Below are 16,294 nucleotides of genomic sequence, written 5' to 3'. Positions count from 1 at the left end.
TTTATACCTATTTGAAGCGGAATGGTGGTAGTGCCAATTTGATTTGTCTTTTTTCTCATTTAAAATTTTTTTTCTCATTTAATTTTGTTTTTCATTGGTTTTTAAGATATCTATGTATTTACTCGTTTATTCTTTTTAGTTGATCTACTTTTTCAAGTTTATTAAATACTTTTTCAAGTTTATTTATTAAATACTCCCACCAGCGGGCAAGATGTTTTTTCTTTTGCTGGTGGCGCCTAAAAAATTCTACTTTTATCTTAGGTTTTCATGATTAGTCAAGTTCTATTCTATGTTATTTCTTAGTTTAAGATATTATGTTTTTGTTAGACTTGTCTATTTCAAATTTTTGTAATGTATGAATTTTTTGGCAAATAAATTTCAGCCTAGATTATATATTTCTTCTTGGATATTAAAATGCCATATCAATAAGTTCCTTAGATAAATAACATTAGACAATATCTACTGAAATAGTCACAGTACAAGAGAACATTAAGCTTAAAACACATTCGTTTTAAAATGAGTATAACTTTAACATAACTTTTATATTTTACATTTTTTAGTTTGTAAAATTATTCAATTGGGAAATATGAGGAAAACATCATAATTAACAGAAGTGTTATTGTGAAGAGCGCATTCGAACAAGGCCTAATGGAACGACAGCAGTTTGAAGCACTCGTGGTCAACGTTTCTAGCCTCTACGTTTTCTAGTTTGACCAATTTTTCTGATGGCTCAAGTCAATAAAAATATGTAGTAGTTATCCCTCATCCCTCATCCTGTAGTACTCATCCCTCAGCACAAGCTTATGCTTAAAGAGGGATGGACCTTTTTTCATTGATTTGTATAAGTTTATTAGTACAAGATTTTGCAGTATTGTATATTATTATTTTGTTTGATATGTTTGGTTTATAAAATTTATTATTATTATTTATTATTAATATATGGGATTGTCAGAAAGACGTAGTAAATCTACTGAGCGTCCTCATAGAGTGATCAATCCGGATAACGTAAAAACTGTAAAGGTGCGTACAGACTTATGCGCCGCGAACACGCGCATTTCACTTTTTACCAGATGATGTTTAATATACCTGTATTTGTACAGGAACAATAAGATACAGCAGCATCAATGTTAACAAATACTGTCATTATAACGTGGACCTCATTATATAGAGTTAAGTAAGAGATGTTTTTATGACATTGGTGAACTTTTGATTCAGTAATTTATTATTAGAATATTGTGATTAAGTAAAAACTTGAAATTTAAATTAACTGTATGATCTTTACTTTTCAGGTATTGGAGACTTTTGATTCCCCTGTTTTTAGTTTATTCAACTACAATAATTCCATCTGTGATATTAACTTTGTTTTTAATTATATATACTATATTGCATGTATATTGAGGTGACATTTGTAATGTATTTATGATGTGTATTGTTTGATGAAATGTTTATGACCTGTGTTAATATTGTATTATATACGATTCATAACATGAAAATGAAATTGAATTGAATTGAATATAGATAGACTCCTGTACTAAACACGGTGAAAAATTGAAGAAAGCAAGAGTGGTTTTGCATTGCACGGTGTCAGTCTAGTTTATATTCTATTAAAATTTGTAATGCAATAAGGATATGATCATAATATATTGAGCGCAAACCAACCTTCAAGCAATATTACTTGCTAGAAAGTTTGTTTTTGTGGCTAATGCATGGGTTTATTAATATTTAATTGGACATTAAAACCCCAGAGTTGATATAGATGCATCAATTTTAAAACCTGTCAAACTTTAAGACAATAATTAATTTTGATAGTAGATTGTCCTGGGAATGTTAATTATGTGTGCAGAAAACTGTATAGTGTATTTTTATTGAAATTAAGTGTGAATAATGAGGTATTTATTACTACATACTCTTTCAAGTTTATCTGTATTACAGTGTTTAACTACGGGGTAACTCTGGCACGACAAAAAACTTCCATTTGGTAGAAAAGAGCTGTGAGAATATAGCTCTGTAATATAGATAACGTTGTATCATGTGGAATTTACTTGACTTCCCAAGGCTAAAAATAATGACCATGGAATGTCTCTTCATCTATAGTATTATAAAGATTATATATTAATAAAAATAGAAATCTAAATACCCTTTTAAAATTGTTTTACTTGGATTTCTATTTTATTTATATTCAATAGCAGCCCTAAAGAAAAAGACAGAATATATATATATATATATATATATATATATAATATGATTACATATAAAGAGTTATTTTTGCTGGTGATGCCTGAATTTTATATTTTATTTTATTCAAGTATAAGTATGAATTATATATTTATTTATATTTTTAATGATATGTCATATTATAAAGAGTTTGTAATAAGTCTTGAATATTCTAAATTGACAATAAATATGTGATCTTTCTGCACAATAAATATGTTTCATTTAATGGCAAATAAATATCGTGTTGTATTCTTGAATAATGTTTTATAAGATGATAGGAAATTGGACTTGTTCGATTGATTGAATTGTGATCTAACCTACATAGTCTGTATAATAAGTAACCGGACTGACCTCAAGAAATTTTTTATGGGAAAAATTTGTACAATTTTTCATTAGGTATCTTCAAAGTAGTCCCTATTGGAGTCGATAACACGCTGATACCGGATTTTCAAATCCCTCAACGCTCCCTGGAAGTCGGCAACCTCCATGCTGTCTAGACCCTCGTCGTAGCACGTTAAACGTTTTTCAGAGTCCTGAACCGCGTCCCCTTAAGTTCTCTTGATTTTGGGGAACAAAAAGAAGTCCGGTGGTGTAAGGAGGATGTGGAAACGTTACCCTCGACTGTTTGGCCAACTGCTCGGTGACGAGCAGGCAGGTGTTTGTTTTATTTATATTTAAGACTTATTACAAACTCTTTATAATATGACATGTCATTAAAAATATAAATAAATATATAATTCATAAATATACTTAAATAAAATAAAATATGAAATTCAGGCATCACCAGCAAAAATAAACTCTTTATATGTAATCATATAATATATATTATTCTGTCTTTTTCTTTAGGGCTGCTGTTGAATATAAATAAAAATAGAAATCCAAGTAAAACAATTTTAAAAGGGTATTTAGATTTCTATTTTTATTAATATATAATCTTTATAATACTATAGATGAAGAGACATTCCATGGTCATTATTTTTAGCCTTGGGAAGTCAAGTAAATTCCACATGATACAACGTTATCTATAGAATAGAATAGAATAGAAAATATATTTATTGATACAAGAAAAAACATAACATGACAATCAATCAATAATAATTTTATGATTACACAAATATATATATTATGACATGACCTGTTGGTCGTCTGCCAAGTTGAGCTTTTTTATTGATTTAAAACTTACATGCAAGTATTTGAAATTGAAGTTTATCCAATTTGAAGAATTCCAAATTTTAAACAATTTTGTAATCAATCAACCAAAGAGATCATGGCAACAAAAGAATTACATATCGCCTAAATGCGCTCCTCTTATCTCTGCTAGTACTGGACACATTCCGATAAAATGCATTGTATCCTCCCTTTCCCTCCTATTGCATATGGTCTGAATTCCCTCTCTTCCCACACTACTATTCAAGTACCATAGACCTCCCCTTGATCTGAATATGATTGACTTCTCATTGCGGGTGAGATTGGCTCCTATATAATTATTGTGTTCGGTGATTGGGTTCAAACGTGAGTAGACAGTATAATTTACAGATTGCCTTGCTCTTTCTCTCCATTTCTCTCTACATTCGTTTTTTATACATTCATTAATATCATTCAAACTTTGCCTTAGTACATCCCGCATTCCTTCCTCCCATCTTGGCAATTCAATGTTATATTTTTCTGCCTGCTCTTTCCACACTTTATACCATCCTACTTTCTGTTCAAACATTTTCTGTGCAAGTTTTCGTGGCAGCCTGTTTGGTCGCAAAGAAAGGGTTCTTTTAATATAGCTGTAATGCATCTCAAATAAATAATGGGGTAAATTATACTTATTGACCTCCAAATAGATGATATAATTGGATGTTGATTGCGGTAACGAAAATAATTTCTTGATAAAGGCTCTATGTAACCGTTCTACTTCTTCAAATTGCTTATATCCCCACACCTGACCACCATTCATAGCTCACAAGAGCTCTTACCACCGCATCAAACATTATCCACTTACTCTCCATGTTTATTTCATTATGGGCCACAAAACTATTCAACACATTATTCAATGCAAACTTTGCCACTGACACTCTCTCTCTAACATGCTCACTGAGGAGTGAATGTTACACCTAGATATTTGTACTTGTTTACAACTCCGATCCGCTCTTCTCCCCAGTACCACCTCTCATGATGGGCCAGTCTCCCTCCCTTTCTCATCACCATTATCTTAGTTTTGTCGGTATTGATTGTAAGTCCCCCCCCCACGTCTCACAGTAATGTTTCAAACATATTATCATTTTTTGTAATGCTTTCGGCGTGGATGCAATCAGAATCAAATCATCGGCATACATAAGTCCTTTAATATTCAATTCGTCCACCCATATCCCTTCTTCCATATTATCAAAAATATCATTAATAAACAGGGTGAATAAAATCGGGGACAAAAAGCAGCCTTGTTTTAATCCGTTCTCTGTATAGAATGCATTACTCAGCCCATCCTTCTTATTTTGACTATTTTTACACCAAACAAACACCTCTGTAGTACTGGCCGGGTGGCACAAACTCTTTGTGAACGGCCAGTACTACAGAGAGGTGCTCCGTCGACTAACCGCCCGGGTTCATCGAGTCCGGCCGGGGATTGCCGATTCGTGGATCCTCCATCACGACAATGCTCCGTCGCACACCTGCCTGCTCGTCACCGAGCAGTTGGCCAAACAGTCGAGGGTAACGTTGCCACATCCTCCTTACAGCCCGGATATGGCACCACCGGACTTCTTTTTGTTCCCCAAAATCAAGAGACAACTCAAGGGGACGCGGTTCAGGACTCTGGAAAACGTTCAACGTGCTACGACGAGGGCTCTAGACAGCATGGAGGTTGCCGACTTCCAGGGAGCGTTCAGGGATTTGAAAATCCGGTATCAGCGTGTTATCGACTCCGATGGGGACTACTTTGAAGATATCTAATGAAAAATTGTACATATTTTGCCCATAAAAAATTTCTTGAGGTCAGTCCGGTTACTTATTATACAGACCCTGTAATATTGCTTACTTCTCTCGATTTGCCCTCATAGTTTTTGAGAACTTCTTGTGATAATCTAGATGAGTTGGAAGCAACTGGTTTCTCGGTTTCCCCTCCGATTATAATTCTTTCCATAGTACTCCGATTGAAGGCTGATGGTGAAAATGTGGATCTTGTATCTGTAACATTGGGAAACATGTTTAGAGGAAAAAGTGGATATTTGAAGCACAAATAAAATACAACGTCACTCACCATTACCTTCTAAAGGTGAGTACAGACTTATGTGCCATGAACACGCGCATTTCGCTTTTCATCAGCTGATGTTCAGCTTATTATATATCTTTATTATTTGTACAGAAACAGTAAGATAGATTACATTTAGAAATACATTTCTTCAGATACTGTTTTTGGTGAGATTTAGTGATATTTATCCATAATAAAGCACTAGAATATAGTCAAAAATTGTTTTGATTTTTGAATTCTCACACTGAAGATGACACCCTGTGTTAAAACATGTAACTTTTTAATAAATTCGTGATATTTTCAGACAATATTCTAGTGCTTTATTACAATAAATTTATTTTTTTGAAGTTTATGGGCTATTACTCTCCACATCCTTGATTTGGAGTGTTGCTTTGTAAGATGATCAAACGTTGAAAATGGATACCCATACTCAGAATAGCAAGAGACAAAGTGGATTGATATATTTCAGCTCCAACTCTATTTTTCCTTGATATAAAACAACCTTTACAGGAAAGATCTGTCTTATAATGTTGGAGTTGGCAGGCGGCATTATTGAAATATAGCTTTAGGCTGGCTGCATCCTTGATTTACAATCATACTTGCTAGAAATATTTTACTATTTAAAGATTACATCCTAAGAACTCCAGTTATGGAGTATAAAAATGTCAGGTCTACATTATTTGAGGGTGAGGTCACTAGTAGAGGTTTTCACTAGTAGAGTTAGTGGTCCAGTAACTGGCATACTAACTCTACTCTACTTAATTGGTCGAGTAACTGTTTTCACTACAGTTGAGAATAGTAGCTAAAGTGTGTTGTCTAGTGAACAGAACTAAGCTTAAAGTGTCAATAGGGTACATTCATTATCGCCGTTCAGCCACAAACGTTTTACAAAAAGCATTGATATATACGGCTGATCTTTTGCTTGCAGAGATAACTACGGCTATTGAAGAATAAGAAAATTAAATTCGACTCTACTAGCTCGAGACTATTTTACTAGCATAGTAGTGGTAGAGTAGAGTGAGGAGCGGTGGTGGGGGAAGGCAAATGGTAGAGTACTATCCCACTCTACTCTACTAAAAACTAGTATTCTACCATGAGTCTACTCTACCATGAACGTTTTCATTGGGAGAGTTCACAAGATAGTTAGCACTTGCCCATGGAACTCTACCACTCTACCACTAACTCTACTAATGAAAACCAGGCTTAAGGGTATGAACAGAACGGTCAGGTTAGCTTTCAGTTTAGGCCACGCTAGCTATCGACCTCCATGTAACACAAATTGTAGAGAATAGACACTATTGTGAAGAATAGAGTATTTTCTATATTCAACACAGCAAATCACAGCATTTTCACAGCTTAATATCGTCATTAAAACTAATATTATATTAGTATTACAGATTATATATTTAATGTGAAGTCAATCAATAATGCATGGAAGTGAATAGAACGGTTAAGTCTTAATCGAGTTTCAGCTCGATGACATCCAGATGAACATAACATAGATTAATGGCATCCATCGAAACTGAAAGCTAAACCGCGACCCTTCCATTCTGTTGGTACCTTAATAATTGTTAAGATTCCATTTAGCAAGAATTTAATAAGTTCCAATGATTTGATAGAAATTAATAAAATTAACCCCGGTTGTGATAGTAACTCAGTTACTTAACAGAAGTCCAAACGAGGTACCACAATCCAGAATTGATTAGATACATCTGCATAGATCAAGCTAGCAGTTGAAACGTTGAATATCCCAGATATTTCCATGGTTAATTTAGATCCATCTGCTTAGATCAAGCTAGCAGTTGAAACGTTGAATATCCCAGATATTTCCATGGTTAATTTAGATCCATCTGCTTAGAGATCAAGCTAGCAGTTGAAACGTTGAATATCCTATATATTTCCATGGTTAATTTAGATCCATCTGCTTAGATCAAGCTAGCAGTTGAAACGTTGAATATCCCAGATATTTCCATGGTTAATTTAGATCCATCTGCATAGATCAAGCTAGCAGTTGAAACGTTGAATATCCCAGATATTTCCATGGTTAATTTAGATCCATCTGCATAGATCAAGCTAGCAGTTGAAACGTTGAATATCCCAGATATTTCCATGGTTAATTTAGATCCATCTGCATAGATCAAGCTAGCAGTTGAAACGTTGAATATCCCAGAAATCTCCATGATTAATTTGAAAATACAGAAAGGAGGGATTTACAATAGACCCCATAAATGATGTAGATTTACAATGAAAAAGAATTATTATTTACATGATGACACAAATTGTAGCGGTGATATTTACAGATTGTGTGAACAATGTTGAAATCTGAATGGATTTTAATGAGCACATTAACGGGCAGTTAAAATATGAGAACGTCCTCTTGTGAGAGCCACTGTAAACATTCAATAATTTGGCAAATTTCATAAAATGCTGTACACACTCTTCAAAATAGAAACATCGAATAGGAACTTGCATGTACCAGGTGAACATTGGACCCATTAAAAAGTTTATTAAAACAAAAACTAATTAGTAAACTTCGAATCTTTGAGAAAATAATTTCAAACAGTCATTCTAAGTAAAATAAAACTCCACATTGGAGTTTAAGATGGGATGAAGAATTTCCTGATCATTAACACCTATGTTAATCATATATTGCCATTATAAAGTGGGCCTCATTATATTTAAATATGAGAACAAACATTATCGTGTATCAACTGCAAACATATTAAAACCGTTTTGTACAATGATAAAAGAAAACATAACTTGGTTTTGAAGAGATAAATCATACCAAAACTGTGTTCTAAAACTTGAAAATATTTTGTACAATGATTAATGAAAACAAAACTTGCAAAGAAAGAAATCATACAGCCAAACGTGTTCTGGAAAACCAAAAATATATTTACAATGATGAATGAAAACAAAAGTTTATTGTGGTGGGAGAAATCATCCTGTCAACCGTGTTTTGGAAAACCAAAAATATATTTACAATGATGAATGAAAACAGAAGTTGATTGTGGAGGGAGAAATCATACTGGAAACCGAAAATATATTTTTGTCATAGTCATTTAATCTCACCTGTTTTCCATGCATGAAATCAAGCCGGTAAACAGCTGTTTGCAGAACAAATAAACATATGATTCTCATTACAGCATACTGTACTGTAATGAAACCATATGTTTTCTTTACAGTTGAGTATGTTTCCTAGTTCCGAAATAGGAACAGCAAAACTGCTACAAAAAACCACCTTCAGCGCTCCAGGTGGAAGTTTTGTCAACTACAATCAAGAAATTCCTAATTCGGAATTTGTAAACTAGGTTATGTTTATAGAATGCTTGTAGTAACGTCAGCACAAGCAGGTAATGTTTTCTATTTCTCAATTATTCTTCTTTAGATTATGACAAAAAATAGTGTACGTTGCTTGGACGTGAATGTCTTTTGCAGTGCTCGAATGAAATTCTAGTCTCGGCTAACGCTTCGACTAGAAACATCATTTTCGCCTGCAAAAGACCCTTTCCCATCCTTGCGACGTAAGATACTATTACAATGATGAATGAAAATATATAAGTTGATTGTAGTTGGAGAAATCATACTGCCAACCGTGTTCTGGAAAACCAAAAATATATTTACAATGTTGAATGAAAGCAGAAACTGATTTGAAACTCGATGAAAACTGAAACTTGATTGTGAAGGGAGAAATCATACTGCCAACCGTGTTCTGGAAAACCAAAAATATATTTACAATGTTGAATGAAATCAGAAACTGATTTGAAACTCGATGAAAACTGAAACTTGATTGTGAAGGGAGAAATCATACTGCCAACCGTGTTCTGGAAAACCAAAAATATATTTACAATGTTGAATGAAAGCAGAAACTGATTTGAAACTCGATGAAAACTGAAACTTGATTGTGAAGGGAGAAATCATACTGCCAACCGTGTTCTGGAAAACCAAAAATATATTTACAATGTTGAATGAAATCAGAAACTGATTTGAAACTCGATGAAAACTGAAACTTGATTGTGAAGGGAGAAATCATACTGCCAACCGTGTTCTGGAAAACCAAAAGTATATTTACAATGTTGAATGAAAACATAAGTTGATTGTGAAGTAAGTAACCATATAGCCAACCGTGTTCTACAAAATCAAAAATGTTACTTTCTTGCCTTCGTCAAGATCCTTGCAAGACGAGGAGGGCGATGGAGTTTTAGCATTTTCCTCATTGTTCATTGAGAAGAGCGATAGAACACTCAGACGTCTTTTCAACGTGTCCACCTTTCTTCCCCCGCCACTTCCTCCTTCTGCTATTCAGCGGTACTCAATTTAATTTGAATTTTATTAAGTAACACTCACTCACACAATAGATTCACACAAATAAATGCGGCACAGAAACTAGCTGATTTGAAAGTTTAAAAAGAATGAAAGTATTTCAACTTTAATTTTGAATGTATGTAAAATTCTATTGAGGACTCATATTTTACATCATTCATTTTCAACTGTCATTTACTTATGTTTTTTTTTTAAAATATTCACTTTTTGTGTAGTTGAGAAGTTGATATTGTGGTAATTATTCATATTAAATAAAAAGACTAGGACATTGTCAAAAACAACCGATTTTAATAATATTTAGAAAGACTGGTTTCGGTTGTTACATCATTGTCAATCTCTGATAAACTAAATCAGAGATCAGTAGATTATCAGAGATTTACAATGGTGTAACAACCAAAGCAGGTTTTTCTAACTTCTAATAAAATCTGTAGTTTTTGACAATTTCCTAGTCTTTTTATTTAATGAAAATATTATTCTTATGTAAGTTATGTAGAACTGACAGATTGTAAATTATATTGTTTTGTTTTTTATGGGGAATAAAGAACTTTTCGAATTGAATATTGAAGATGCTAAAGTATTATTAGATGTTAAAGTCTTATTATGTCTGCTCAAGAATTACTTTTAAAAATGCAACTATAAACTGTCTTGCATCAAACATAAATAGCATGTTAATGTATTGTTTGGGTCAATTGATTCCCTTAAACTTATTCACCCACAAAATAAACAAAAAACTTACAAAAGATATTGATGAATGGGTAAAAGCTAGAATATTTTTCAAAATAGACTTTTAATCATAAAATTACACATAATAGATTGATTTGGTGAATACCTAAAATAAAATTGTGATTTTGTGAATTTCAACAAAGTTCTTTTTTTGTGTTTCAATCAAGAAGAAAAAATAAAAAAAATCTTTCAATGATTTGAACTGAACTCATTGCTAGCGATCAGACACATGTCTCTGCTAGCAATTACTGCCGGTAAAATGAGTACAACTGGGATTTCAGTTATGTTATATCTAATTTATTTTTATTATTTCTAGAATAGAGTACATTCTGAATTTCTGTATGATGTACCCAATTATTATGTGAATTTGTGATTGTAAAAATCTTGTATATATGGCAAATAAATTGAATTGAATTGGATAAAAACTGGAATCCAGTGGCTAGCAATTAGTCACCATTATTCTAGCTACTGCAAAAATTCAGTGGAGTAACCATGTGCTAGTTATAGGTAGATCCAACTAGGAGTAATCACATGTCTCCAGAAAATAGTAAGGGCATGATCTCATTGGATACACATATGTGCAAGTGCATGCGTGTTCATGCATGACCAAGCTCGCAGATGAGAAACAAAATCTGGAAAGAGCAATATGAACACTAACGGCCGGTTTCCGAGCTCAGGATTTAGCCAAGTACTAGACTTTAAACAGCTGGAGTCAGAAAATTGGCTTTCCAAAACGGGGCGTAGTCACAGCTTTTATAACAGTAGTCATAGTTTTTATTTTCTCATTTATATAATTGACGAAATTAGACATTCAATTCAAAATAGCTGAAACTTTACACTATTTTGTGTTTAATTTTTTAGTTTTTCGAAATTCAATTCAAATTTGACTATGACAATGACTGCGACTACGCCCCGTTCTGGAAAATCAATTTTCTGATTCCAGCTGTTTAAAGTCTAGGACTTAGCTAAATCCCGAGCTCGGAAACCGGCCCTAACACTGAACGCGTACACTTGCTGGTGGCGTTCAGTGTGAGCAGCTACAGGCAAGTCACAACGGGTTTCTATGACTCATTCCAGATTTTGTTTCTCATGTGCGCGCTTGGTCATGCATGATCTCACGTGCATCTAATGATTCAATTATTTTTATTTGAGCCAAAGTACAGCATTACATAAGCCAGGTTACATACAATAGTTATTTGTATATCTAGAGTGAAAAGTACGACATTTCTCCCTGTGGGAAAAAGTTTGAAGCCCGAGGCGAAGCCGAGGGCAGCAATTTTCCTGAGGGAGAAAAAGTATTTTTCGCTCGTGATGTACACAACATTTTTCCTCCATCTACATTTTTTTATAGAAACTGCAAATAAAATCATTCTAATAACTTACGTATTGGTGACAATTATTCCTAACAACATAACCTAAATCTAAAACCTAAAAACCAGTCGTCTGACTGGCACTGCCGATTCTATCGGCAAAAGTTGTAAGAATTATATCAGCTGAGCAGCTACCAAAAATGGCTGACTCCAGATCACGCGGTTCAGATTTGAATTGCAGATCAAAAATATTTGTTGGCTGGTATTTTGAATAGAATAAAATATTTTTAAAATTGTATAAATTTTTATCGTCTACTAATATTAAGAATATAATAATTATCATACAAACATATATTTCATGAGTTGATCAAATTTCTGGTTGTGGTATTGAATTCAGTTGACTCAATGACAGACACCTCTATTATGCTTTCTCATCTGAGCTTAGACCTTCTAACCTATTACAATGTAAGTTTCAAAATAGAGATGCTCCCCATGTTATTTAAATGGAGTCACTTTTACTCCCTAGGGAGTTTTTCTGTTTTTTACTACCGAGAGCGAAAAAGTGACACTTTAGTATTAGGTTTCAGGCAGTAAAGTAAGTACTTTAGACAGTAGGTGGAGGAAAAATACATTGTATGTGATCATATCTTATGTCTAGCAGCTGTTGCTACGTCAATTCCTATCCACATGCATTGAGCAGTTACTAGGGCGACTGGAATATTTCTAGTTGCACCTATGCCTAGTTAGTGCTAGCCCACTCTATACAACCGAGTCTTGAAAATTATTAGCAACTGATAGCTTTCATTCAACCTAACCATTGTAACTGTAGTCGATTGTAATAATATTAATCTATTAGATGTGAAAGTAACCAAATTCACATCTTAGTACTATATTTTGTTTTTGGAACCCAATAAATGTGCTCTTTTATTTCAATACATCTTATATCTAATTCATCTTAACCTACATGCATACTATACATCTTAGGGTAACCGTCCACTGGAACCGTATTCAACCGATCCGTTCGGCCGTTGGATCGGACGAATCTGCCAGCCGTTAATTCGGCCGAATATGGTCGTCCATTGCAACCGTTTACGTCAGTCTAGTTCAGTAGTTGGCTGAACTATTGAATATTGAATTAACTACTATCATAGCCACCAAAATGTTTCATAAACAATGATTATATTGGGATTTTGAACATTGAAAAAACAAATACAGTTCATCGTCGGTCTTCAGAGAAATTGAATTGAGGAGTATGAATGTTTACGATAATGAATTGAAAATGTTCCTTCTACCAACTACTTCAAAATATAGAATGGGATTCAGTATGGAGGGAGGCGGAGCTTACGTATCATTTGACAACAGTTCTCGCAGATTTAGAACCAATGAAAAATATATTATGGTTAGTCGAGACACTCAAGTGATGCTTAATGAGGAACTGTTGGATGCTGTTTCGAAAATTGATATATCTCGATGCAAGATACCAAGAATCAGATGGATTGATGGAGTTCCAGGGAGCGGAAAAACACATCTAATTGTTGATAAACATCGACCAATGGAAGACCTCATACTAACTCAAACAAGAGCCGCAATCAAAGGAATAAGATCAACTATACAGGAGAAACACGGAAATGAATTCAACTCAATCATCAATTCAAATTACAGAACCGTGACGTCGTTTCTAGTTAATGGCTGCCACAGAAAATATAAGCGCGTATTCATCGATGAAGCTGTCCTTATGCACGCCGGCTTCGTGGGATTCGTCTCTGAGCTGACAGGCGCAGACGAGATAGTACTGGTTGGAGACTCAAAACAAATATCTTACATCGAGAGAAGTGGTTTACCAGCAGTCTGGAAAAATATTTCTGTTTTCGCGGATCCGGATTCTTTCCAATCAGTAACCAACAGGTGTCCAATGGATGTGTGCTGTCTGTTGTCTAACTACTACAATGATATCTGCACTACAAATAAAATTATTCGATCAATTAAACCAACAATAACTAACGGAGAACCTCACAACCTACAACCACAAACTTTAATCCTCACATTCACGCAATCAGAAAAACAAATGGTACTGGAAGCTGTTAAAAACAAGGCTCCCGCTGGCTCATTAACAATACTAACTATACATGAAGCTCAGGGTTTAACGTTTAGAGATGTTATCCTAGTGAGGAAAAATACTAAACCACTCAAGATTTACAATAGCATTCAGCACATAATAGTAGCACTTAGTAGGCATACCAACTCATTCAGATACTTAACAGTTGGAGAGCAAGATCTCATGCTGTCATTAACTCAAAAAATACAATCAGTTGAGGACAAGGATATCTACAATTGGCACACAAATAATTATAAACACAAAAACAAAAATGGCTGATTTGATGGAGGATTTGGATTTATTAGACATTGAAGACTTTTCGATTCCAAATTCACAAGATGTCAACAATACAATCCAACCTTTCAACTTGAAAATCATCAATTTCAACATCAGAAGCTACAATAAAAATTTTGAAGAATTTCTTATTCAACTGGAAGACCTGAACGTGGATTTCGACGTGATAGTCTTAACGGAATGCTGGATTGCTGGTGGTGTTTCCTTGAAATCAATTAATAATTATACCTGCCACAAAACAGAAAACAATATTCTACAGAATGATGGAGTAATAATCTATGTCAAATCCGACTACTTTGTCGAAATAAAAGAAATTGCAGTTAGGCAAGCCAACTGTTTGAATATGCATTTAAAAATTGGGAAAGATACGTTTGTTATAACAGCGTTATATAGATCTCCATCACACTTGGACTTAACAGAATTTCTCATTGATCTGAGGCAGATTTTGGATGATAATGGAAAGCATTTTCACATCGTTCTAGGAGATTTGAACATCAACACAAAAGAACCAAATCAGCACAGGCAACTGGAAGACTATGATAATCTACTCAGTGAATATGGATTCCTACATTGTATAAAGAAGGCAACTCGTATTGGAAATAATAGCGCTTCATGTATAGATCATATTCTGATAAACTTTAAAAAAGATATAATACCAATAGTTTTCCCAAATTCTATCACAGATCATTTTATAACTATTCTGGGAATTAAATATGATGCGGTGGAACACAATCACAACAGAAGAAAACACTACTATGAAAGTATTGATTATAATAAACTTTCATTAGCACTAACGAATGAGACCTGGAATTCCGTGTACCTGCAGGAATGCGCTGATAGTGCTTTGAAGGAAATGATAGAAATACTGAAGAAATACACAGAAGAATGTAAAGTTATTAATAGAGTATCGCACACAAAAAGAAAAATTAAGCCTTGGATTACAAATGGATTAATTACATCAATAAGGAAGAGAGATAAATTACACAGGCAAAGCAAGAATAATACAGCGAATCTACAGCTTAGAGAGTATTATAGAAGGTACAGAAATCTACTAACAACTGTAATAGAAAATGCGAAGAAACAATACTTTTCAAGGCGATTTGAAACTTCCAGCAACTCTAAGCAAACATGGGAAGTAATAAGAGAAATAACCGAAGTGCAACGGCCAAGAACACAAATCCACCAAATCAACTTGGGAGGGAGAGAATTGAAATTGGGAGATGATGATAAAGATATGGCAAATTCTTTCAATGAATTTTTTATTAGTATTGGATCAAAACTGGCCCAGGACATTCTAAATAGCGATTGTAATGGCGCAGATGAGCATGCGGCAGCTGATCAGATAGTCTGCCGGTCATTATTCTTTACACCTGTCAGTGAGGACGAAATGATAAAATCATTAATAGTCTTAAAGCTAATAGTGCACCTGGACTCGATAATTTAAAACCAGATTTTTTCAAACAGAATAATACTATACTTGCCAAGCCTTTAACACATATTGCAAACAGAATTTTTGAGGAAGGTGTTTTTCCACAGTGTCTTAAGGAAGCTGTCATTTGTCCAATCTTCAAAACAGGAGATAAGAAAGATATGAATTGCTACAGACCCATATCATTACTCAGTACATTATCAAAAATTTTTGAAAAGTGTATCAAAACAAGACTGATCAGCTTTCTTGAAAAAAATAATCTTCTATCGCCAAACCAATATGGTTTTAGATCTAGTCGCAGTACAAATGATGCTATCCACTATGTGACCACTCAGATTGCCGATAAAATAAACATTGAAGAGAAACCATTAGCAGTATTCTTAGATTTAAGAAGGCTTTTGATACGGTGTCACATGACATTCTTCTTTCAAGGCTTGATAACTATGGAATAAGAGGAGTCGCATGGAATCTTTTCAAGAGCTACCTATCAAACCGAACACAATGTGTCAGAGTCAATGGATGTATAAGCAACAAGCTGACTGTAAAGTTTGGAGTGCCACAAGGAACAGTACTAGGACCAATTCTTTTTCTTCTCTACATAAATCCATTATGCAACATGGTAATAAATGGATCAATCACCACCTTTGCAGATGATACTGTTATACTGTTCT

At 33.9% G+C, this 16,294-nt stretch overlaps 1 protein-coding gene across 5 annotated transcripts in view; it reads right to left on the bottom strand.

Moving 5' to 3' along the window:
• LOC111064042 (rab11 family-interacting protein 1) overlaps positions 1–16,294 on the bottom strand; it is a 66,016-nt gene that overhangs the window by 2,534 nt on the left and 47,188 nt on the right. For 2 of the 5 annotated variants that reach the window (XM_039442299.1, XM_039442302.1), the window contains 2 exons: positions 9,610–9,747; positions 5,237–5,385 (listed from right to left, as the gene is read on the bottom strand). In XM_039442299.1, coding sequence (XP_039298233.1) covers positions 5,237–5,385; positions 9,610–9,747 — 287 coding nt within the window. The remainder of the gene's footprint in view (positions 1–5,236; positions 5,386–9,609; positions 9,748–16,294) is intronic. The other 3 variants (XM_039442301.1, XM_039442303.1, XM_039442300.1) reach the window with 2 other exon arrangements.

This window comes from Nilaparvata lugens, chromosome X (genome assembly GCF_014356525.2).
Source record: "Nilaparvata lugens isolate BPH chromosome X, ASM1435652v1, whole genome shotgun sequence".
Lineage (NCBI taxonomy): Eukaryota > Metazoa > Arthropoda > Insecta > Hemiptera > Delphacidae > Nilaparvata > Nilaparvata lugens.
This window is presented reverse-complemented; position numbering and strand designations above follow the sequence as displayed.